The sequence below is a fragment of the Oryzias latipes genome, chromosome 10 (assembly GCF_053564925.1).
Source record: "Oryzias latipes strain Hd-rR chromosome 10, Olatipes_Hd-rR_3.1".
In the NCBI taxonomy this organism is placed as follows: Eukaryota; Metazoa; Chordata; class Actinopteri; order Beloniformes; family Adrianichthyidae; genus Oryzias; species Oryzias latipes.
Window position 1 is genome coordinate 30,672,973 of NC_136246.1, and position 22,527 is coordinate 30,695,499.

At 41.7% G+C, this 22,527-nt stretch overlaps 2 protein-coding genes across 3 annotated transcripts; one reads left to right on the top strand and one right to left on the bottom strand.

Annotated features, from left to right (window-relative positions):
* Window positions 1-495: 495 nt before the first annotated feature.
* cab39l1 (calcium binding protein 39, like 1) lies at window positions 496-10,198 on the bottom strand. The gene is made up of 9 exons (XM_004073572.5): window positions 9,822-10,198; window positions 8,050-8,186; window positions 7,798-7,962; window positions 7,600-7,718; window positions 5,142-5,310; window positions 5,000-5,059; window positions 4,858-4,923; window positions 4,624-4,767; window positions 496-2,511 (listed from the first exon to the last, which is right to left on the bottom strand). The coding sequence occupies exons 2-9, from the start codon at window positions 8,164-8,166 to the stop codon at window positions 2,320-2,322; spliced, it is 1,032 nt and encodes a 343-aa protein (XP_004073620.1). The 5' UTR covers window positions 8,167-8,186; window positions 9,822-10,198; the 3' UTR covers window positions 496-2,319.
* Window positions 10,199-11,296: 1,098 nt separating this feature from the next.
* Window positions 11,297-21,414, top strand: phf6 (PHD finger protein 6). 2 transcript variants are annotated; one of them, XM_023959367.2, is made up of 11 exons: window positions 11,297-11,463; window positions 12,921-13,083; window positions 14,804-14,905; window positions 15,990-16,123; window positions 16,214-16,260; window positions 17,422-17,585; window positions 17,658-17,801; window positions 17,876-17,980; window positions 18,053-18,186; window positions 20,378-20,507; window positions 20,583-21,414. In XM_023959367.2, exons 2-10 carry the CDS (start codon window positions 12,952-12,954, stop codon window positions 20,505-20,507), a joined length of 1,092 nt encoding a protein of 363 aa, XP_023815135.1. In that variant the 5' UTR covers window positions 11,297-11,463; window positions 12,921-12,951; the 3' UTR covers window positions 20,583-21,414. The 2 variants fall into 2 exon arrangements, 1 of the variants encoding a protein (XP_023815135.1); XR_013658659.1 differs by having other exon boundaries at window positions 11,321-11,463; window positions 18,053-18,203.
* Window positions 21,415-22,527: the final 1,113 nt, after the last annotated feature.

Consider the following 22,527-nt stretch of genomic DNA (forward strand, 5'->3'; position numbering starts at 1 on the left):
TCATGCATGAACATTGTAGGCGCATCTTCTTCTTCTTCTTGTCTCATTTTGGGGGTGGGGGACAGACGCAAATCCTCTGGTTCCGTCCACAAAAAGTCCTCTGACTGCGCGCGCGCGCGCGGAACTTTTGGAGAAACATCTTTGCATTAAAAACGGGTTTTGGTTAATTCATCTGGACCCGACGTAAAGCTGCAGCCTCGAGCGGATCAGGGAAGGAAGAGCACGAGGGTTTGGGACCTGAAACCCCCCCACCACCAGCAGCGGAACTCTGCGACCCTGCCCCCACTGAGCAGTCTGCTGGGGTCCTGACCAGCTTAACGCACGCAGCGCGTGGAGACCGCCACGCAGATAATGGAGAAGACTCAAGTCACTCAAGTCATTGAAATCTGGTTCAATCAATATCAGCCTTCAATTTTAAATCAAATAAAAAGAAATATTTTTTTTTTCCTGGAAATGCATCAAACAAAACAAAAACAAAAATAACTTCACACAAAATAGTTGCAATAACATTTTATTTCCAAGAATTCTTTCACACTTTAATTATCCTTTTTTTTATTTAAAGCTATGTACACTTTAAATCGCTCCTATGGTCAATAAAACATCCAGTGTGAAAAGAATAAAGGCGGGGGAGGGGGCGGGGGGGGGGCAGCAAAGTAGAAAAATAAAGAAGTAAAACTAAAATACTGAAAACTTGAATAACTGTGAAGTATAATGACGTCAACCAATCCTTGTGTCTGTATAATAACGTGTGGGATTCATGTTCTCCTTAAGAGTTAAGGCTTCAAGAAAGCAGTTTCTTGTGCAACTAATTCAAGGTGCCATTTGCTGACAACAGCGCCCCCTGGTGGGTCGACTGTGAACAACGTGTCGTCACCAAAGTGCATGTCAGGACTGACCTCAAATTCCACATTAGTACAGATATTTACATCCCAAATGCAATTTAAAAAAAATAAAAATAAGATTTAAAACCAAAGTTTTTTTTTAATCTCACATCTGTCAAAGGCTTTTGACTAAACCCACTTACCATTCGCAGTTTGTTAGGAATGTTTATTATAACATTTAACGAAACATAAAATTGTGAAATCAGGTCACAAATTTGCTATTATTTTATCAAATACATTTAACTAACTGATGGCATGATGAAAGACTGATTCTGACCCATGTATTGAAAACATGTCACAGTCTAAAAGTCAGTCAATTAAAAAAATAAAACCGATAAACCACTTATTTTCATTTCGACTTTGGTTTAATAACAAATTATGATTATCCGTTAAATCGCTTTAAATAAATTACCATTATTACAACCTGCTACACTTGAATTCATAGCACATTTAACCTAAAAAAAAAGCATTGGCTTTATTTTGTTAAAAAAAAAAAAAAAAAAAAAGAGGCTGCACTTCCTGTTCAAGTCCAAACGTGTCACATTTGAGTCTGCACAGAAGCCGCCCGTGTCCTGCAGTTTTAAAAACAACTAATAAAATGTTCCGCACGAGAGAGCAGGTATGAAAAAGAGGACACGGCTTTTGCAAACTCCATGAGGTATACCCTTAAAGACTGTACATTTAAACGCCCACTTTTTTAGGCGTTTGTTTGGGTGACGAAAGCAGAGGGGAAGCGCTTCAGCCGAGGCACCCGAACGCATCACAACCAGCACAACGATCGAGCTCACTTCCGCTTTAAGGTCTGCTTTCCGAGTCAAAAGGTTAGTGGGCGTGTAACAAATGTTTTTGAGAGCGTCGCCGCTCTACTGTTCGTTATGTAACCCTGATGCTCAGTGATGCTCGTCCAGTCAGATCAATCGACCGGCTGCTCACGAATCGATTCTCTCCCTCGCCGTTTCAGTCATTTAAGCGGCACGAAGGAAGGCCGCTCAAGTCCCCGCCCACAAAAAACAAACAACAAAAGGCAAATAATAGAGCAAACTAAGCATTCAGGTAAGGTAAAGCAGTTTACCAGGAAAATATAATAGAAAAATAATATATTTAACTCTCAACAGCATTTCAATCTCTACAATATGGAGACGGCTTTCATGTCAGAGGCTGTTTTTAATGGAAGTGGGTTTCCACCAGCATCAAAACGGGTGGAAAAGTAACAGTTTAAGGTCCGAGAACGGAGGAAAGGAATCTCACTTGTATGAAATAAGAAGCTCGGAGGATTAAATAACAAGATCTTGGCCCATTGGGTTGATGGTTGAATCACCTCTGCATCAAACCAGAGAGTCAAGAGACTAACCTTAACATGTTTCCCTATATCTTATACTTTATTTCAAAACTTAATGCGTGTTCTTGGACTCACTTTGACCCATGGGGGAATGTTATTTTAAGGCTCCTCGGGGGCGGTGGGTCGCTTTAGATCCCGGATCTGCTTGATCAGGTAGTTTTTCTCGTCGCAGAACTGCTCGTCCTCGGATCTGTCCGTCTGGAAGTGGCTCAGGAAGTCCACCAGCTTGGTCTGGTTCTTGAGCAGGATGTCCAGCACGGGCTGAGTCTTGTTGGGGTTGGCGACAAAAACCTGCATGTGACAGAAGGGGGGGGGGGGGGGGGGGGGATTTCAGATGGGAGGGAATAATATGTGTAAAAGTTGAAAGATCCACTGATGAACATGGCGTTTTTAACATGTTCTTGTGGCGTTTTTCTCATGATGGAGGACATTTTTACAGACAATCAAGCTTAAAAATTGTATTTCTGAGTATTTCTTTATTCAAATTGATTCAAGTGAATCGGGAGCAGACGAAAAGATGAGCGCTTTAAAATAGAGTGTGGCGAGTCACAAGCTATCAGTTCTGCTCCATTCTGATGCATCCACTCATAGACGACTAGATCCACGTACGACTTCGTTTTTCCTCGTCTGAGCTGACGCCTTGATGGCTCAAATATTGCCCACCATTTTTGCCCCGTAAACAGAGAGTTTGTTTATGGGTGATGGGAAGGGGGGCCTGGATTGACATGAGAACTTGGACAGAGTGGGCGCGACTTCACCCATAGAGAATGTCTGACTTTCAGCTCAAAGGAAGTCTATTTTTTTTTTCCCCGCAATACAGACGCCGCCATGATGGATGCTGTCAATAAGCAGCGATTGGTCTGAGTCACCGTTTCTATGGCAACCTCTCAAATCTGTCAGGAGTGAGGTGAGGTTTTTCGGAAGGCCGTACCCCCCTTCACTTGAAAGCGGGCTCTGGAAATCTGTCAACCAAACGTTCAATACGAGACGACATTCTCGTGTTGAGGCATCTGATTGGCCGGTTGAGTAGTTGCACTACAGAACACATTTTTTTGGAATGGTTCAGAACTTGTTTAAAAAAATAAATGAATAAATAAAAAAAAGGTAGCAGAGCAAGATGGGTTGTTGTGACAAAAAGAATGACTGAGCCGCTCATTTTTCAATAGAAGTCTATGGGAGTTTGGCTTCTTGGAGCCAGCGTGTACTAGAGATGGCGCTTTGGCTCACGTGTCCAGCTCTTACAGTGAAACCCCGTTTCGGTGCGTGGATCACTCCCGGAGAAGTCACATGATCAATACAGCCACTGTGTCGGTGCGTCACAGAGGAGCCAAACAAGGAAGCGCGTCTACCAGCAGTGCTGCCAGAGTCTGCGGTTTCCCATCCAGTTGGGTGGGTTTGATTTTGAGGAGAAGTTTAGATTTGGGCGGTTTTCGCGGCAATTTGGCGGGTTTTAGTTTGTTTTATTATGAGTCTAAGCTAGCTTTTATTTTGAAAGATATTTTATTTTGAAAAAAAATTACCGGCTCTTCTCGGTTACATTACCGTCACTTGGGTGCTAAATCAGTCCAGCGGTGAGTTTAACAGAGCAGGGTGAAAAAAATACTTTTTTTGATGCCTCGGATGCGCACAGCTTCCAGCTGTTGAACGATTCTCGCGCTCCCCCCCCCCCCCCCCCGTTTTCCCCGCCCACCTGTGTTCAATGTTTTATTTTACTGAGTCTTTACTTAAGATGTTGAATGTGGCGTTTTAATGAGATTGGTGGAATTATTTCATAGTTTTAATAGTGTTTTTGGCCTTTTTGTTGCTCCTGTTCCTCTCCGCTTCCACTAGCAGAATATAATTCCATTTCAAACGGACTCTTATTTGAAATGAACCATTACATGTTTTGGAGGTTAAATGTGGCATTTGTTCAGCAGAACTGTCAAACTTAAAAGCACTTCCCCAATGCTGGGGAATTATAGAGCGAGACAAGGGAGTGAGGAAGTATGACGACAAATATTGTGTTTAGATTAAATGTAATCAGTATATCAGTGGAGTTTCTTAACTTGGTCGCCTGCAATGACGTGTTTGGTCCAGCAGGAGTCAGTATTGAGTCACGCAGTAACGACACAGGATCAGTACAGTTTGGGCAATGTGCCGAAACGCTTCACGAGGCCTCATCTACCCATCACTAACGTGTACTCCCTGTTTGGAATGGGAGGGGAGGGGCCACTCAGTCAAGTTCTCATATACAATCAATGGCACCAAGGTGCCTTTTTAATGAACCACTGCCGCTCTGCAGAGACTATGTCCTTGAAAATGTTTGGGTTTTTTTGGGCTGAAAACAGAATAACCGTAGTTAAGAGACCACTGGGAACACTTTGAAGACTGGATTTTTCTAGAGGTGTCGGGTTCCACGCTCACCTTGAAGACGTGAAAGGCTTCAAACTGGATGTTTCGGCTGTTGTCTCTCAGCATGTTCATCATCAGCTTCAGGTTCTCCGACCGGCTGATGTACTTGGTCATAACAGTGAAGTTGTGTCTGTCCAGGAGAAGTTCTCCGAGAAGCTTCCAGAAAAAGCAAATGTTGAATAAAAAAAAATGAACGGACAAAATGTAAAAACTGTGGCTTTGATGGAGCGGAGCAGGAGGGAGTACCTTCAGAGACTGCCGCTTGGTGACGTAGTTGTCAGAGTGCAGAAGCTTTTCGTAATCTGTAAACACCTGAGAGATTTGAGAGGAACAGTGAGCGCCAGCAGAATCATCTGTTTGGAAACCAACAGTAGGAAAAAAAACTCACTCGGTCGTAATTCTTCTCCAGGAAATCTGCACACATAATCTTGTGTCTTGTGAGAAGATCCTGATTAGAAATGGAGTCCGGTGAGCTGTGATGTCTTCGTTTTATGGGATGGGGGGTGGGGGGTTTGCAGTAAAAACTGTACCTTAAACGAGGCGAAGGCATCCGAGGCGATGTCAAAGGTCGAGAGCTCCACGTAACGGAAGAAGCAGAAGAAGTCCTCGGAGTAGAGCACCGTCCTGGCCAGAGGCTCGTGGCGCAGGCACTCTCTCAGCATCATGCCGCAGTTCAGAGCCACCTCCGCGTTCTCGTATCTGCACGGGTTCAGACACGTCAGGTCCAGGTGGAGAAACACGCATCATTAGGCATCAGCGCACACCCACTATGAAAGAGTTAGCAATAAACAGCCACTAAAAAGTCATTACAAGCACTTAATCTCAGGATTATCTGGAGGAGGAGGTATTTTGTGGTTTCTGAGGGAAAGGCGATTCTCCTCACGCAGCAAGGAAGTACATTAGTGACGGAGTAATCCGCCACACGAGCGTTAAATGTCAGGGTTTTGAAGTTCGCCTCAGACAATCGAGCCGAAAGGTCGTCTTTGTAGATGTGACATTTTCGGATTTCGGTTCAAAAACAGAAGCAGCAGAACCCCGTCAGCCCGCCGCGGCGACAGGCTGAGGCTGCGTTTCATCCACCGGCAGAACGGTCAACACGAACGCCGTGTCGCCAAGACACAGAGCGGCTGCACGTGGGCAATGAAGGCTGTGGATTTTTTTTTTTTTTTTAAAGCGGTGAAACCTGCTCCCTACTATCTCTGAGCTCATCGACAGAGGCAAGAGCAACAAGTTCCTGCGTGTTCCTCTCAGAGGGTTTGAGGCGTACACAGGTGGAGGAACAGACAGTTTTACAAACCCCATTAGGTCTTAATAAAACAGTTTCAGGATTTTCTGCAAATCCAGGAAAGGAGGAAGCAGACAAAATCTTTACAAGCGCTTTGTTGTTAGTGTTGGCTCATATTAAAACCCCCTAAAATGTTTTTGTTTTTCAGTTTTTAACCATTCAAGCCGCTCCACAGAGGTCACAGACGCCACGCACGCAGTGTCCCGGGATATGAAATAAATGGAGAAGGGCACCATTCAAACTCAGTGGAAGTAAAATCCTGAGTGGAGCTGAACTAATGAGAAGCTTTGTGTGGAGCTAGTCGACTGTTGCAGTCATTTGGTTTTGCTCACTCCAACATTTGGAGCGAAAGAAAATGTTTAAAACTGCAAAAAGCTGTTTATTAGCTGCCACCATTATTAAAATAAGCACTGAAAACAAAAACACAGCAATTTCCCCTTTTCATTACGGTGCACTGAAACTATGAGATGTTTTCTCATTTTTCTTTGATTTAAACTTCCTTTGGACCCTTACCAGCTGTTTTTTTTATTGTTTCTACTTGTCGTGTTTACATTCACCTCATTCAAAGTTTTTTTTGTTTTTGTTTTTTTGGACAGAGAGCTCTCTGTTTACACTCTCTCCCGCTAGCTTACAGCCCCAACACCCCCCCAACTGAACATTAAAGGTGCAACAAAGATTTGAGCTCTCCAGCCGCACAGTTTTGATTCAGATGCCAACGCAGACGAGGAAAACAAAGACGTGGATGCATGGGAATGGAGCGGAGCAGGGACGAGCTGTGGGCCCCCCAGCGTGTTCTCTACGTTACAAATACGATCCTTTTCAAACCGCTTTTTTTCCTCTGCTCCTGATGTACAACGGTTTGAATAAAGAAATACTCAGATATTCTATTTTAGGCCTAATTTGTTGATATCTAAGAATAGGACTAAGAAATTGTCTTTTCTGGGCGCCTTTCTCTGCACTCAAAGAGATAAAACACTTGTAACGAAAGCAGAACAGTTAAAAAAGGTCGTTTTAAAAGTTTAAATACATTTTTATCCATCTTCTCTAAGCTTAAATTAGATGTCGTCATCAGAAAAAGGTGCTAAAAGCAGTATTTGGGTCTTCATCACTTCTCCACTACAGTGTTCCCTCACCATAAAGCAGTTCACCTTTTGCAGGTTCGCTGATTGTTTTTGGTTTTTTATTATTTAGCGTTCTGCCTCCTGGTGGGCTGTAAACTATTGTTATTCAACCTCCACCGTGTCTCCTGTACTGTAAAATGTACATAAATCTCAGATTTTTGTGTCATTCTATGATATTTCTCTACAAAAGTTTTGAACTTTGAAAAGAGAGAAGTGGAAATGTTCATGTCTGAGAAAAGTGAATAAAGTGCAGCCGGTAGTTTTACAGCCTTAAAACGCCGATCATTAAAATAAATTTAAGCTGATTACGTCTGGATTTTCCAAATCGTGCTCAGCATGCAGCACCCATCCTTAACGAGCAGCCACTGTTTAAAGACGTTTTCATCCAATTCTTAAAAAAAACAAAAGTGTGACCCACGCCAACCATGAGACAAGTTACGGTTTCAAACTCTCTACTTTATTTGAACAAAGACTTTAAATCTTAGCCGACTGCTCGAGTCATTTAAATAGAGACCTGTGTGAACCGGCGGCTCAGTCAGGTCGGTTTATGACGACAGCGTATCAAATTCCTGCACTACTTACCCTTTCAGAAGCATGAAGAGGATCTCTGGGTGCGTGGAGATGTATTCAACTGTGGGTGTGCGAGTGCCGATCTGGCGCCTCACGATGTTGCTGAACAACTGAACCACATCCTTCTTTCCCTAGAGAAGAAAAAAGAGATGACGATCAGAGCAAAAAAACGGCAGTAAAGCCTTCCTGGAGCCAGTGGAGAAAGCTCACCTCAAAGTCGATCTTCTGGAGGTTTGCTATGAGAGCGATCAGCAGGTTGGTGTTGTACAGCTCCTGTGCCAGCTGAGCCACGGCTTCGGTTTGGGGTTCCTTGTCGCCGGTTCCACATAACACCTCCTTCAGGGAAGCCAGGTTCTTGGAAGCTTCCTCTGCAATCTTGAAAGCCCACAAGAACGGATTTATTCAGAAAAGGTGGCGCTGACATATTTTTTCACATGATGGAAGGAGAGAGGGATTCCTGACCTTTTCGCTCTTTTTGCCGTCCCCAGCATCCAGTTTTTCCAGGGCGGCGACATTCTCCTTCAACGTCCTCACTATTTCAGCGGGGCTCTTCTGAGACTTTCCGAAGGGAAAAGGCATGACTGGGATCGATCAAAGCACTGCAACACAAAAGATCACCTGTTCAACCGCGTCAGGAAAACACAGCAAATGCTCTCACATGAAGAGCAGCACACATCTACCAGTTAAATAAAGTTTTATTGAAAAACTCAATCAACCAACAATTTCACAAGTCACAAAACAACAGCAGCGCGGCTAAATTGTTCAACGCTAAGCAGTAATCCAGCTTAATGACCACAGGAGGCCTTGAAAAATGTGTAAAATGCATCTCAAAGGGTGGAACTGTTGCTCCCCTGGCAGCCCAAAAGCTGTTAGTCCAGCTGCCTCACCGAAATTCCTCTCTGATTCTCCAAACCGACCCCGATTCTTAACACCGAGACTACAGGCGAGACAACAGGCTCAGCAGTGCTTCTCATTGCCACATTTAAAGGAAGGAAACAAACGAAAACTAAGCTTTAATGAACTTAAATGCTATAAAAGTCAAGATTATGCTGGAACTAAGAATAAACATGCATCCAAAAAACAAAAGTTGATTAAAAAAAAACACTAATTTCACTGATAAAAGACAGTTGGTGATAAACTTCTAATGATAGAATATGGTTAAAATTCTGATTTGGTGAATAAAAATGATTAATGAAGTAAAAAAAAGACATTTACTATTGGATATAAAGGGCTGGTTGTCGCTGCCAAAATACTTCAAATATTCAGTTTTGATTGACAATTTCATCATTTCACACATTTATATCAAATGTTGATTGTTATTACTTCTATTTCACATATTAGTTTCTGTGTGCTCTAAAAACCAGTTTACACTACAAATTTAATAAATGAACACCAATAATACATGAATAGTTGTACAAAAAGAATTTGCATCTTATCAGAATTTTTTTTACTTAAAAAAAAGTTAAATATGCATTTGATAGATCAATTTGGCATTAAGTGAAGATTGATCCATTTTCTAAACCTATTTGATGCTAAATCTGACCAATTGTGCAAAAAAAACTGTTTTAGAAAAAAAATGGTAACAACCATTTTTTTAAAGGGGGGGGGGGGTGAAAAGAAAAGAACAACATAACCTTGAAATAGTGCTTAAAAAAACGACAAAAAAGCACGCCAACTACACAGAGGGAAATGAAACGACCAGAAGTTGTTTGTGTCACTTTCACTTTAGCTATAAAAACCACTGGGATGAGTGGAAAGGGGGCCCCTAAACACCCGTGTTCGTGGATGCACTCACATTGGATCCGTCCGTGGCAACATCGCTTCTGAAGCTTTATAAAAAATGAAAATAAAATAAAAAAAATTTGAAGGACTAACATCCCAAATGTCACGAATAAAAGTCGTCTACAGTCATTAGCGACATATGGTTAGCATTTAACCAGAAGCGTTAGCGCGAATGTAGCGATACTTTAATAAGTTCACGATGTTTTTTTTTTTATTCTTAATCGTTTTTTTATCTAAAAAAAAATAAAATATAAAACACTTAAAGTGTAGTTCAAACGTCAATTACTGCTCTTTAAATATCATTTCAAAGCTATCTGGAAAGTTAAGCTAGCTTATGACCTAGTTAGCAGCGGCGAGAAACGGGCAAACTAAATGACAGATCCCAGTTTGACGTTGAGGGCCACAGAAAGTACAGCCAACTAAAAAAGCTAGCTCACGCTCGTGACACTCACCGAATAGAGACCAGCTCGGAAGTGAACGAAGCCTTGGTAGTTGTTCGAGGTTAGTTAGCAGAGTAGCAAGTTTTTCTCCACTTTCTTGATTCAGCGTAACGTTACTGTAAAAAGTATGTAACGTTATCGGAGACCGGTCCGACATTAACTAACTAATGGTAACCATAGCGATTATATCCCGTTTTATTTGTAGTTGGGCTTTTTTTTTTTTTACACTTGACGCTTCAGTAAGCTGCCTGGTTTAGCAGAAAGAGTTACTATGCTAGCTCGTCGGACAACTTCATTTCCCTGTTCTTCTCTTTTTCTATCGATACACCCGTCCTCTCATCCAGGGGACGCTGGGCGGGCATGTTATGCCGGACTGATTGATTGACAGCGGATTCAGCCAATTGCGTCAAACAGAACATAAAAAACCGGGAACGCCCTCTGTGGATTTGGTGCGCATGTTTTTAGACTTTACCTTTTTTCGTGTGGGTGGAAACTCACAAAGCCGCCGTCATGGACCTAAAACGGACTGCCCCGCAGCACAAATCAAACAAATATTGAAAAGTGAAGAAATACACGAGCGACTGGATCATGAATTAGAAATTAAACATTAAAAGAAGAAGAATATTACATGTTGATTATGATTATTGTTGCTACTTTTGTTATGTCAGAATTCTAAGAATTATTATAAAAGTGAAATAAAGACCTAATTCTGCCCCAAATAGGGACATTTATTTTTTTTAAATGACATGAAACTAAGAAAATATAATGTTTCCTTCATGCAAATCAACTAAACATAATTGACTAATGTGCAAAGCATCAAATGGAACAAAACTACGGATGCATTTAGCAAAGAAACTTGTGTTGGTTTGCAGAAAACATTTTTCCATCACTTTCAAGACAGCCAGAGAGGAAGTGGATAAAATAAAGTTTAACCGGAACCTTAAAAGAACCCATGTGCTCTAGCATTGGCTACAACTATTTTCTATTTTGTTGTTGTTTTTTTGTTATACAAATAGATATGGTTGTTTAGGGCTAAAATGACCCATTTGTTTTCAACTAATGGACTTAAATCACAAAATAGACCTCAATATTTTAATTCTCTTTGCCTCTATTTTTGTGTTTAAGATTCGTCAATAAAATCTAAAAGAAATAGACTACTACGTTGTTTTGTTGGGTTTTTTTTAAAAAAAAATACTGAATCATTTTTTTTATTTTAACTTTTATTTTTTGCCCAGAATTTATGTTGGCAGACTAAAGTTTTATAATTGCTTCCCATCCATTCTTCTTTGCTCATTCAGAAGTGGGTTTGCAGAGGCAGCAGTCTAAGCAAAGATGCCAAGAATTTCCTTTCAATTTCAAATTTCAAATGCTCAAGACACCAATGATATTTGGCTTATCATTGCAGTGAAATGTGATGTCATTTAAGATTTTCTGAAGAAGGAAAAAAAAAAACATTGCATAACGCCTTTGTCAGGGCGGCTTTTATTGTGAAGGCCTTTGCCGGAAGTGATGCCATGTCTCCGAGCGGCTAGCTTACCGATCGTAGCTACAGAACACAATCACTTCTGAAGGACGGAAAGAGAAACGTAGTCGTTGTCCGGAACAGTTTTCTTCCTTTTGTGTCTTTTTTAGCGCCACAAGGTTGAGCTAGCAGGTAAGAAGCGAGGCACGCGCTCGTGTAGGGACACTAGCGGAGCGGGTTAGTGGCCTGTAGTCCGATCCAGGCCGTCTTTTTTCTTCTGTCGTAGAAGAAGCCAAGCGGCTCTGTTTCCCCACAGAGCTAACTCGCGTATGGCGCTCTTTGCTTCGAAACGGTTTGCAAGACCCGCGCCTGTCACGATAATTCCCCGCACTTAAAGGGAAATAATCGCAGCTCGGGGGCTTAAATTTGGCAGCCAGAAGCAACATCCTCCGTGGGGCTTTTTTTATTCTTCATTTTCCAACACCACGATGAGGCCTTAGGAGAAGATTCGGGGCTTAGAGATGCTCGTTTTGAGAGCAGTTTTCAGCCAAAGAGTAGTTTGGTGGAGAAAGTGACGCGCACACCCCCTTTAATTCAAAACTTTGACGGGGAAAGGCGTCAGTTCGTCCTTTTCACAAACCAAACTTGAGGCAGATATTTGTGGCGATGGGCTGTAAAAGAGAGCCCCCCCCCCCCCTTTAGTAGGTTTGAATGTGTAGTTTTTTTTATCATTATTATTATTGTAGTTGTATGGGGCAGCATCGCGTATTTTACGCACGCCGAGGCGCTGCAGTGAAATCCTGGCCCTGCTATCCGTGCTAAACGGCTCTCAGCGAAAATACGTCGCAGCACACAGCGATTGTGCTTCTATTTTATGTTATTTTTGAACAAAAGCATCCACTTTCACTGTCTGGACAAGCAAGGATCGAGCTAATCTGCAATAGATCCTCATGATCCAAAATAAACCTGGCTGGGAGGGTTATGGGGGAGGGATTGTCTGCGCATTTTTGCAGGTTTCTGCTGCTCATCATCTTCTATAAATGCTTATGTTTCGCTGATTTTAGAGCACAGATTTGATCTGATTTCCATTTGTGCGCATATTTAAGGAGCAAAAGCAGTTGTTTTTTTTTGGGAGGGGGGCTCACTTTTGTCCTGGTGAAGCTGTCCCTGCACCAGGAAAATGAGGCACATCATTCCAAATGAGCAGAGAGGCTTGTTTCCCCCCCCTCAAGTGTATTCATTAGCAGCTAAAGATTAGAACAAAAACAAGTAAATGTTGACATGGGACGGGAGCATTTGAAATGAATCCATAAACCCAACAAGAAGAGATTCAGCTGTGAACATTTGGAGTAAAAGCTGGACGTGTGGGACTCTTGTAAAGAGTTGTAGACAGAGCTGCTTTCTGAGAACTTTCCCAACTGGAGTTTGAAAATATTCAGAGTTGGCTGTCGTTCTTTGGATTTATAATAGCTTAAAAATTACTTCTTTGCTGTTCTCCCAGGAAAAGACTGACTTCAATTAGCTATTTTTCTGTAGATAAACTGTCGAGTCGATGAAACTTTTCGATTTGTGTGTAACCTGGATTAAAATTCACACCAGTGGGACTCGGTGATTCTTAACTAAATGTGTATTTTTCTGTTTTTACGCAGACTGAGAGCGCAGGCAGGAGAGCCTTTGGTCATGTCCGGGCAGAAGAAAGGCGTTGTGACGCGGCAACAGAAGTGTGCCTTCTGCAGAGCCAACCGGGACAAGGAGTGCGGCCAGCTCCTGGTGTCCGACAGCCAGAAGGTGGCAGCCCACCACAAGTGCATGGTGAGGAATACCGGCCCTTTCTCTCTGCACGCTTCCCTCGTGCACGATTGCATGCAGCCTTTGCTCCACAAGCACCAAAAACCTCTTTTTAGGTTTTATTTATGACTGAATTCTGTATTCCATGTGGAGGAAACATGATTTATAGCGATCCATCACAGCCCGGCAGGACTCAACTAAAGGTCAAGGTCATCACAACATTGAAAAAAAACGCTTTTAATGAAGTTGAAAATGTCAAATTTTGTTTGGAATGCCGCAATTCTTAGTTTTACACCATTGAACTGAATCGGGGGCAATCTTTGCATCCCTACTGCATATGTTTAGGTTGAAAGTGTGGCAGGGCTCGACGTAGCCATTTGTCCGCTGGCCCAGTCCAGCTCGCTCGAGCAGTACGGACCACAAGACTTTATTTTTCACTTGTCCGCTCGGGCCACTAAACTATCTAACGGTTGATATATTTTTCACCTTTTTCAATAAAGTATATTGTGCGAAAACGTGTAGATTTACCTCGTCTTCATGGCTTTGAAAGTTTGATGTCCGCCATGATTGTTTTGGTCACGTGGTGCGCACCGTGCGCAACAGCGAACAGTGTTCACTCTCCGCATCCGTCGGAGCAACTTAATGGCGCGAAAATAGAAATGGAAGGAGTGGATGGGGAGGCTACTGAAGATGCTGAAGAGAGACTGAAGCATGTCAGAGATGTGGAAGACATGGCAGGAATAGATAGGAATATGTTAGATGGAGTAATGGGTGGAATTAGTAGTATGGACAGCAAGATGTTTAATGAATGCATTGAAGATGAAACTGTGCACTAAGCTTTAAGCTGAACGTCACAGAATCAAAGGCAACTCCAAATACCTGAATCTCAGACTCAAATGCAGTATAATGTCAAAGTACACTGTAAGCAGTAAGTATTTCTAGTCAAAAGCCGAATGATCTCAGTCATTTAATTTTATTTAATCTTTCAATTATTTAATTATAATTAAGTAACTAAAAAGTAAATGTAACTTTGCAACTTTAAACAAGTAACTCTGCCAATATGAACAACATAACAGTTATTAAGGATCTAAAAAGTAACTGTAACTTTGCAACAGTAACAAAAAGCAGAACTTCAAGGCAGCCGGAGCAAAAAAGTCAATAAAACTTCTTAACTATTGATTAGGAACAAATGTGAAATAGCAGTGATTAGAAGCAGCATGAAAACTTCTTAACTAGTGTTAACTACTACACTGCAGTGCTCTCTTCAAAAAACCTGAAACAGACTAGAGCAGATTTAAGTTTGATATGCTCCATTTTCAATCATTGATAAGTGTATTGCACCATATTAAAATTTGCCGGGGGGACATGCCCCCGGACCCCCCTAAAGTTAGGGGTGCTTGCGGCGTCCGTCGCCTGGGTGCCGCCTGCGGGCGGCGGGTCGCCCTGTGCGCGGTGTCGGGCCGGTGTGGGCCCTACGGGCCAGTGCAAATTTCTGGGCTATGTCAACCCCTGGTGAGTTAAATTGAATATGTTCAATATTCTTTTATTACAGCAGACTTTCCATCATTGTTACTTGCTTAATAGCATATTAAATACAGGATTTTTCTGATTTGTTGTTGTTGTTTTGTTAGACACAAATCGTAAATCGAACCAAAACGGCACAAAATTCAGGTTTGAACGGAATCGCGGGGAAGATAAATACTTTCATCCCTAATCTTTGTGCGTTTGTTTGGTTTTTGTGCAGCTTTTTTCATCAGCTCTGGTCACGTCGCACGCAGACGGCGACACCATCGGAGGCTTTTCCATCGAGGACGTAAAAAAAGAGATCAAAAGGGGAAATAAATTGGTGAGTTTGCCGTTACCTGTTTCTTATCCACACCCGTGTTTGATGTCATTTTCTTTCAGTAAGTGATACCTGTTGATCGGATAGCATCTCTAGTGTTTTTCCTGTGAAGAGTTTGTATTGAAACGTCCATGAAATGCAGTGAAACATTCACTGAGGTCGAAACTGGTGTCTTGTTTTATGCTTTCAGTGTTGATTCATTTTGTTTTGCTTATCTGGATGCATCTGTAAGAAGTTAACCAAAAAAAAAAATCCCTAGATTTTAATTAGAAATAGACCAAAAAAAAGTCAAATGATGAACATAAATGTTATAGACCAAAAGATTAGTGAGCATTTCTTCATTTTTCACTTTTAGTACCTGGGAAAAAAACAAATTTGTGTGTTACTTTTCCCAATCTTTCATGTTTAAAGTTACTTTTTAAATTTCTTCTACCAGTGAAGCCTCAATTAAAAAAAAACTTTTTATTTACTTTTTCTAGATAAACATTAATCCAAATCTTTCATGTTATGCTTTATATCCTTACTATGTATTTAAGTTATAACTTCATTTAGTTACATTTAGACAAGAGTGAACTTAAAAGTTCAAGTTACAATAAAATACTTGTGTATTGTAGCATTAATATAATTACTGTTGGTGTGATCAGAGATATTTGCTTCACCTACAATGGTTATGTTTTATTTCTATCTTCTTGATTGATTGATTGGATTTTAGCAATAAAAATACAAAAACAAGGAAAAAAGCAATAAAAGAAAATACAGAAATATCAAATCTATTTAAGATCTTCACTCATAACTTGATTCAAAAACAAATAAAATAAAACGTTTCTATCTTCTCTGCATTATAATGACCCACATGCATTTATGCACACAACACATTAATTCAGTTTTTCTCTCTAGAGTAAGTAAAATGTAGAAATGGCATTTTTAGGGCTTTTTTTTTTCATAAAATGAACACTTTTTAAGGCTGCGCTCGATGATAATGACGTTTTTTTCTCTTTAAATCCATCATTAAATGAAATCACGAGTGGAAGCTTTTCTATAAAAGTGCTTCTGCTTTTATTTCCCCCGTGTCCTCTCCCTCCGTCAGATGTGTTCTTCGTGTCACCGACCGGGCGCGACCATCGGCTGCGACGTCAAAACGTGCAGAAGGACGTATCACTACTATTGCGCCGTGAAGGACAAAGCCCAGGTCAAGGAGAATCCCTCCCAGGGGATTTACCTGTAAGGAAAACATGTGATCTGCTGAAAAACCTGCAGGTTTTTCCTGAACCTGTTCATAAATGAAGCTTCTGGGTTCTTTCGTCTGTTTAGTGTTTACTGTCGCAAACATCGCGATGCTGCTCTGGACGACGTTGAAGGTGAGACGCCTTGTTTCTGTGCAGCTGCCTTCCACCTTTTACTAACTAAAATAACCGAGTTAACTAGTTTGATTTTTAAATATTGGACTAAATTTAGAATTTAAAGTCCCTCTTTGATCGTTTAATTATTGCGTTTTTCTGGGACATAGTTGCTGCAGAGCAGCAGGAGTTCATCAGAAATGTGCCTCTTGGGTTGTGGGGGCAGAGTAGTCCTTCCTCCACTTCCCATCATCCATCTATTTCTGCTAGCTTACAGCTGCTCACATTCCCAACCTAACAACAAAAATGGCGAGCAGTATTGGAGCCATCCAGCTTTACAGTTTTGAGGCAGATTCCAGCTGATCCAAATTCAAATGTTCTGCATCACAAATGTGCTTTTTTTTCCCAACATCATATTTTTTTTTCCGTCTGCTCCTGATTTCCAATTATTTGAACACAGAAATGCTCTGAAATGCACGTTTAAGCATCTTTATAAATGTCCCTCTCTATCAGAAAAATACGGTGGCTGAGAGGTGCAAGACACGTTTAAGATGCAACAACAAATCCCAGTACAAACACTGAAACACAACAGCAAATCACGGAGCACTTTACAGAGTCCTGAAACACGGTTGCAAATTACCAAATACCGAAAAACAGAAACAATCCCGCTACAAATCCAGAAACGCAACAAAGAAAGCGGCTTCTAACAGAAAGGGACGCAATATAAAACCAATCGTATATGATTTTTTTTTAAGTTACTTATTACTGTTTTTTTTTTTTATGTGGACATTATAAATATATGAAACAGTCCAAGAGCATTTTTTTAAGTGTATTAATACAGTAAAAAATGACCACAGTGGGTTTAGCGAGGTAAAGTTTTTGCATTGTGTCCGGTATGAAGGGTATTCTTCCCTTTCCTTTAGCAGCTGCTCGCTTTGCTTCATTTGTTTCTCCGTCTTCTGCTGTCGTGTTTTACCAGCCTGTTGTGTTTCGGCATTTGTTTATTGGTACTAGGTTTTGTTGTTGTTGTAACTTAAATGGAGACGTGTCTTGCACCACTCGGCCACCTTAGAAACAAGGACTTGTTAAAAACGTCAAAGATTTCCATCGAGTGGGTCTTTAAATATTGGGAAGATCCTGCAGCAACGGGTCCGACTCTCAAACTGTTGGTTTCCTCTTCAGACGAAGAAGAAGGAGACGTGGCCAACGACTCGGACTCCTCGCCTCCACAAAGCCGAGGCAGAGGGAGGTTGGAGAAGGCCCGGGCCAAGGTCGGATCTCGTGGCCAGTCGGAAGAAAGTCGCTCCGCCTCCTCGCAGGCTGCAGATGAGGACGGCTCCTCGCATGTAAGAGAACGCCGTTTGAGTTCCTTTCGCCGTGCCAGAGTCTCGTCTGTTGACGTCTGAATGGCGTTTCAGCGGGACAGGTCCCCTCTCCGAAGCAGCCCGGCGGACAGCGGCCAGCGCTGCGGGTTCTGCCACGCCGGCGAGGAGGAGAACGAAACCAGAGGCCTGCTGCACACCGACAACTCCAAGAAAGTGGCCGCGCACTACAAGTGCATGGTGGGACGTTTAGCCCGAACGTTTCTCCCAATGCCGCCGGCTGTTATTTTCCGGTAACCTGCCGTTTCTTCCAGCTCTTTTCTTCTGGGACGGTGCAGCTGACCACAACATCACGAGCCGAATTCGGTAACTTCGACGTGAAAACGGTCATCCAGGAAATCAAAAGGGGCAAAAGAATGGTGAGGAGGACGCCGCCGCGTCAGACGAGCGGGCGTTCGGCCTGCGTTGACCTTCCCGCTCTCTGTTTCCAGAAGTGCACGTTGTGCGGTCAGTTGGGCGCCACCATTGGCTGTGAAATCAAGGCGTGTGTGAAGACCTACCACTATCACTGCGGCCTACAGGACAAAGCCAAGTACATCGAGAACATGGCCCGCGGCATCTACAAGTGAGCACCTGTCCAGAGTAAAAACCCCATTTTTTACTTGAAGGAAGAGGTGTAGCGTTCCTTTGCTGAATCCCGCTTCGCTTTATCCCGTGCAAATTTGCATTTTTTTAAACATTTTTTAATAAGTAAATTGTGTTCTGCATCCTGATTGGCTGTTGACTTTGTCAATCAGTCATGTCTGCTGTGCAGAATGTGCTCAGTTTGCCGAAGTCGCATAAATCTTCCATCGGAGTCGGATCTTTGATTCAGTTTAATAAAACTTGACTTATTTTTCAACGAAGTTTTGTACTTTGAGAGTTTAAACAAGAGAGAAAAATGTGAAAAAGGTTCCCGTCTTTCTGAGAAAGGTGTATAAAGTGTGTAGTGAGGAGTTTTACCGCCTTAAAACATCTATTATTATCATTATTAACCTTTATTTAACCAGGTAAGCTCTCATTTGGTAAGGGTGACCTGGCCAAGACGTCATCAGCACACGCCACAAAACAGGATAAAATAGAACAAAACAATTGGAATAAATAAGATGCTATGAAATAGTCGTACAGTATGACGGTGTTAAAGTGCAGGAGATGCAAGCTGCACTAGTGGACAGTAACAAAAACACTGACGGATGGACTCTCTTTCTCTGTTACACAGGAGCAAAAAAAATCAAAGTGAAGCAAGTTTGGACAATTTTAGTTCTATCTATGATCTTATTTGAGGATTTTATTACGAGGTATTTTTAGTACGCAACTCCCATAGTAAATGAGGCAACACTATATTGTATTTTTTTGTCTATGCTGGATTTTCTTTTAGTTAAAAACATTCTTTTTAAGACTATTCCCTACCCCCTAATAGACTATATAGTGCAGGACTACCCAGTGTCCTGGATTTTAACGCAATTAAATATAATTTAATATAATTTTCTTTTTTAAACAGCAATATGAAGTAAAAACCTAATAAATGTGAACATTTCACAAAGACTATTTATGAATCCACTCTGCTCTCAACGTGAAAACTAAGGAAATTTAAAAGAAATGAACTTGCATGCATTTTTATTTCAAGCGGAAAGAATGGTTCAAACGCAATGCATTGTGGTCTATATTCACCCATCTAGTCTACACTGTATTTTTGCAAAGACTTCTGGGGAAATTTTCAGGGCATCCCCCCCTCCAAAAAAATGGGCCTATATAGTGCATTAACCTGGTGAGCAGTGAGGGAATTTGCAGAAGTTGGCGGTGTTGTTGCCATGGTAACATGACCTAACATAACCCATGAGCATACATTTTTTTCTCTCCCAAAAGGTCAGACAGAGAAACTCAGTTATAGCTTTCCTGATGGGGAGATGCTGGTTTAAAAATGTATTTAAAAAAAAACCTTATGTGCTCAGTTGATCTTTATTTTTACTAAAAGAAAAGTGTTTGTTTTAATAGAAACTTTTCGTTTCAGAGTTTCAGAATGATGCTCTGGTGGAACTATGGTGTCTGGCGTGTTTTGATTGAGCTTCGTCGCGGTGTGTGGGAACGACGCGTCTCTGAAACGAAGTTGCAAAACACACTTTGGACAGACCCTCGGCTTCGCCTTTCTGCTGCACATGAAAAGATGGCGGGGCTGTAGGGCTCGATAGGCGCGTGAGCTGAAGGTTTTCCCTCCAACCGCTGGAACATCTGCGTGGTGAACATGTTTGATAGAAAACCAAAGGAATTCAGGAGGGGCGTTGGATTGTATATAAGAACTGGACCGAGCGACCGTGACGCCATCCGTAGAAAACGGCGTACTTATGGATCCAACCAAATGAGGTCCATTCAGTCGCCATTTTGTGGCGTTACAGACGCCACCATGTTGGAGCCAGACGACGTCAGTAAGCAGTCCACCGTACATTTTGATAACGATTTACTGCATGAAACCCTTGCTCGTGCTGAACCCTCCGTTGCCAAGAAAATCCAAAAATTTACTGTAGTCAATTCTTATAAAAGTTACATTGGCTCGTTCGTCACTCTAAGGCGACCAAAAAATGAAATGGTTGCTATGGAGATAAAACCAACGGACAGGTGTTTTTGTTGCATTTGTTGCACAGCTCTGACCAGGCAGAGGCAGAAGGGGAGAGTGCGGACAAGTCAAAAGGGGGGCAGGAAACGCCTGCAGGCCGGCTCAAGAGCGGATTTGTTGACAATCTGGATATCTTACATATATCTTTTATTCCCTCCCCTTTAAGACTTTACTGTAAGAACCACAGCGGCAACGAGGAGCGGGACGAAGAGGACGAGGAACGGGAGAACCGCAGTCGAGAGAGGGCAGCGATCGATCACGGAGGAACGCCGTCCACACTCGCGAACGGCAACTAGGTGCGTCGGCGGAAACCAGACGGCTGAAGGTTTCCCTCTGCACCACCCTGGTAACGCCGTGATCCGTCTCTGCAGGTGCGGTCCAAGACGGCTGATGGGGAGGAAAACGGAAGACGACAGGAGAGATATTTTTTTATACCAAATCTTAGCCTTCTCACGTGGTTTAGGAGCTCCCTCGAAAAGACTTTTCTTCCAGTGGTTGGACGTCATGTTCCAATGTCCACCAGATGTTGTCTTTCTATGAAACCCCACTTTAAAGCTTTTCACAGACCAGTGCTTCTGTCGGGCCCCCGGAGGGCCTCAGCCTCATGGAAACCCACCTCTAACCCCTCCAGATCGGGTTAGGGGCGCGGATAAGCGATGGACCCATCTCTGTAACTCCTCACTGCCCCTCAGATTACAGGAACCGCAGCTGCTGAAGGCTGAAGCTCTCTGGAGGACGGCCATTTGTTCCTAGTCTCTATGAAGTCGTGCAGTTTGATTACCTTGTTTCTGTAATCGTGTCTTAACGCGCTTTCATGTTAGCCACTCTTTTTTTATTTGACATCTTTTTGCTGCGACGTTATCTTCATGAGAACTTCTGAAGATCCTGAGCAGGTCACGAGTTTTGGCCGGCGTGCGTCTGGATTTGTTCCCCCGGCCCGCGGAGGAGGCGGAGTTTTTCATTTGGCGCCCGACGGGGGAAACGCCGAAGCCTTTAGGGGGACGGCCGGCTCCACTCTGTTCCCTGCAAATGTATTCATGAATGATTTGAATAGAAAATATTTTTATTTTACACATCGATGAGTGAATTCTCTGTTTTTCTAAGTGCATTCAGAAGAGATTTGAGGCAGTGACTTTTTTTATATCTTTTTTTTTTTTTTACATTTCTGGTGACAAAAATTAAACTTCCGCATCAAAAACCACATTTATTGAAAATTTGCTCTACCTATTGTTTGTGTTTATCAATGATACAAACATAAGTGACTGGAGGAGGAAGAAGATGAAGAGGATTCGCTAAAGGGAGAAGCTGACAGACGAAGAAGAAAAACATTGACTTGACATTCGAAAGGGATGAGAAGTAACTTATTTTCTTTTTCATGGAAGATAATATCCAGGTTTTTGATAAAAGTAATCAGTATAAATGAGAAATTAGGTGACATTTGTTTCAAACATGTTAATAAAATGTCAGAATATGGTGGATAATAATAATAAAGCAGTTTGAAAGGAAGCAGGCAGAAGCTTAGCTCTTTAAAGCCTGCCCCTTAAAAATTATGGATACTTTAATCATAATTTAACAGGCAGTCATTTGGCTCTTCAATATGCACCAAAAATGACAAATGATAGCTGCTATAGATGAGGATGAGATGAATTCATCTCAAGTATGTAGAAAGATGTCAGGTTTGAGCCTTCTTTATGTTTCTTATCTGAGCTTATGGCGCCCAAAATTTGAATTATTTTAAGTGGTCTTAAATATTTATTGATTAATAATTTTTTGTAAGACGTATAAAGTTTTACAGTGGAATAATAGAGATCGACATAATTATAGATATTGAATAAATAAAGCCCATTTTATTGACATACACTGAATATATTCTTTATTGTTGGGTATTATTAAAGCCCTAAATCCGTTTCATGAGCATTTAACAATTAAAATGTATGTTGTTTCTACGGAGTTGATACCAAAATACAAAACTAAAATAATAAAGTGAAAGTTGTTGGCACGACAATAAGAAATGATGCAAGAACATTATTATTTTAAAGGGACTTAAAATGCTATTAACCACTGCAGACAAAGTTACAATAAATCCTCTTGTGTCAACAAATAATGTTTTTAAAGTGGTTTTGTCTAAAAAGTAAACAGTCTTAACCATTAGTGTGTGTTTACAGTTTTATTCGTTTGAATATTTACAGAGTAGCTTTCAACTAGCATTTGAGAAAGCTTAGCGCTGGACGCTGTCAATTCCGGTTGGGCGAGCACCAATCAGGAAAACGTCTGCAGAACGCGCAGATGTGGAGACGAGGGGAGGAACAGATGAAG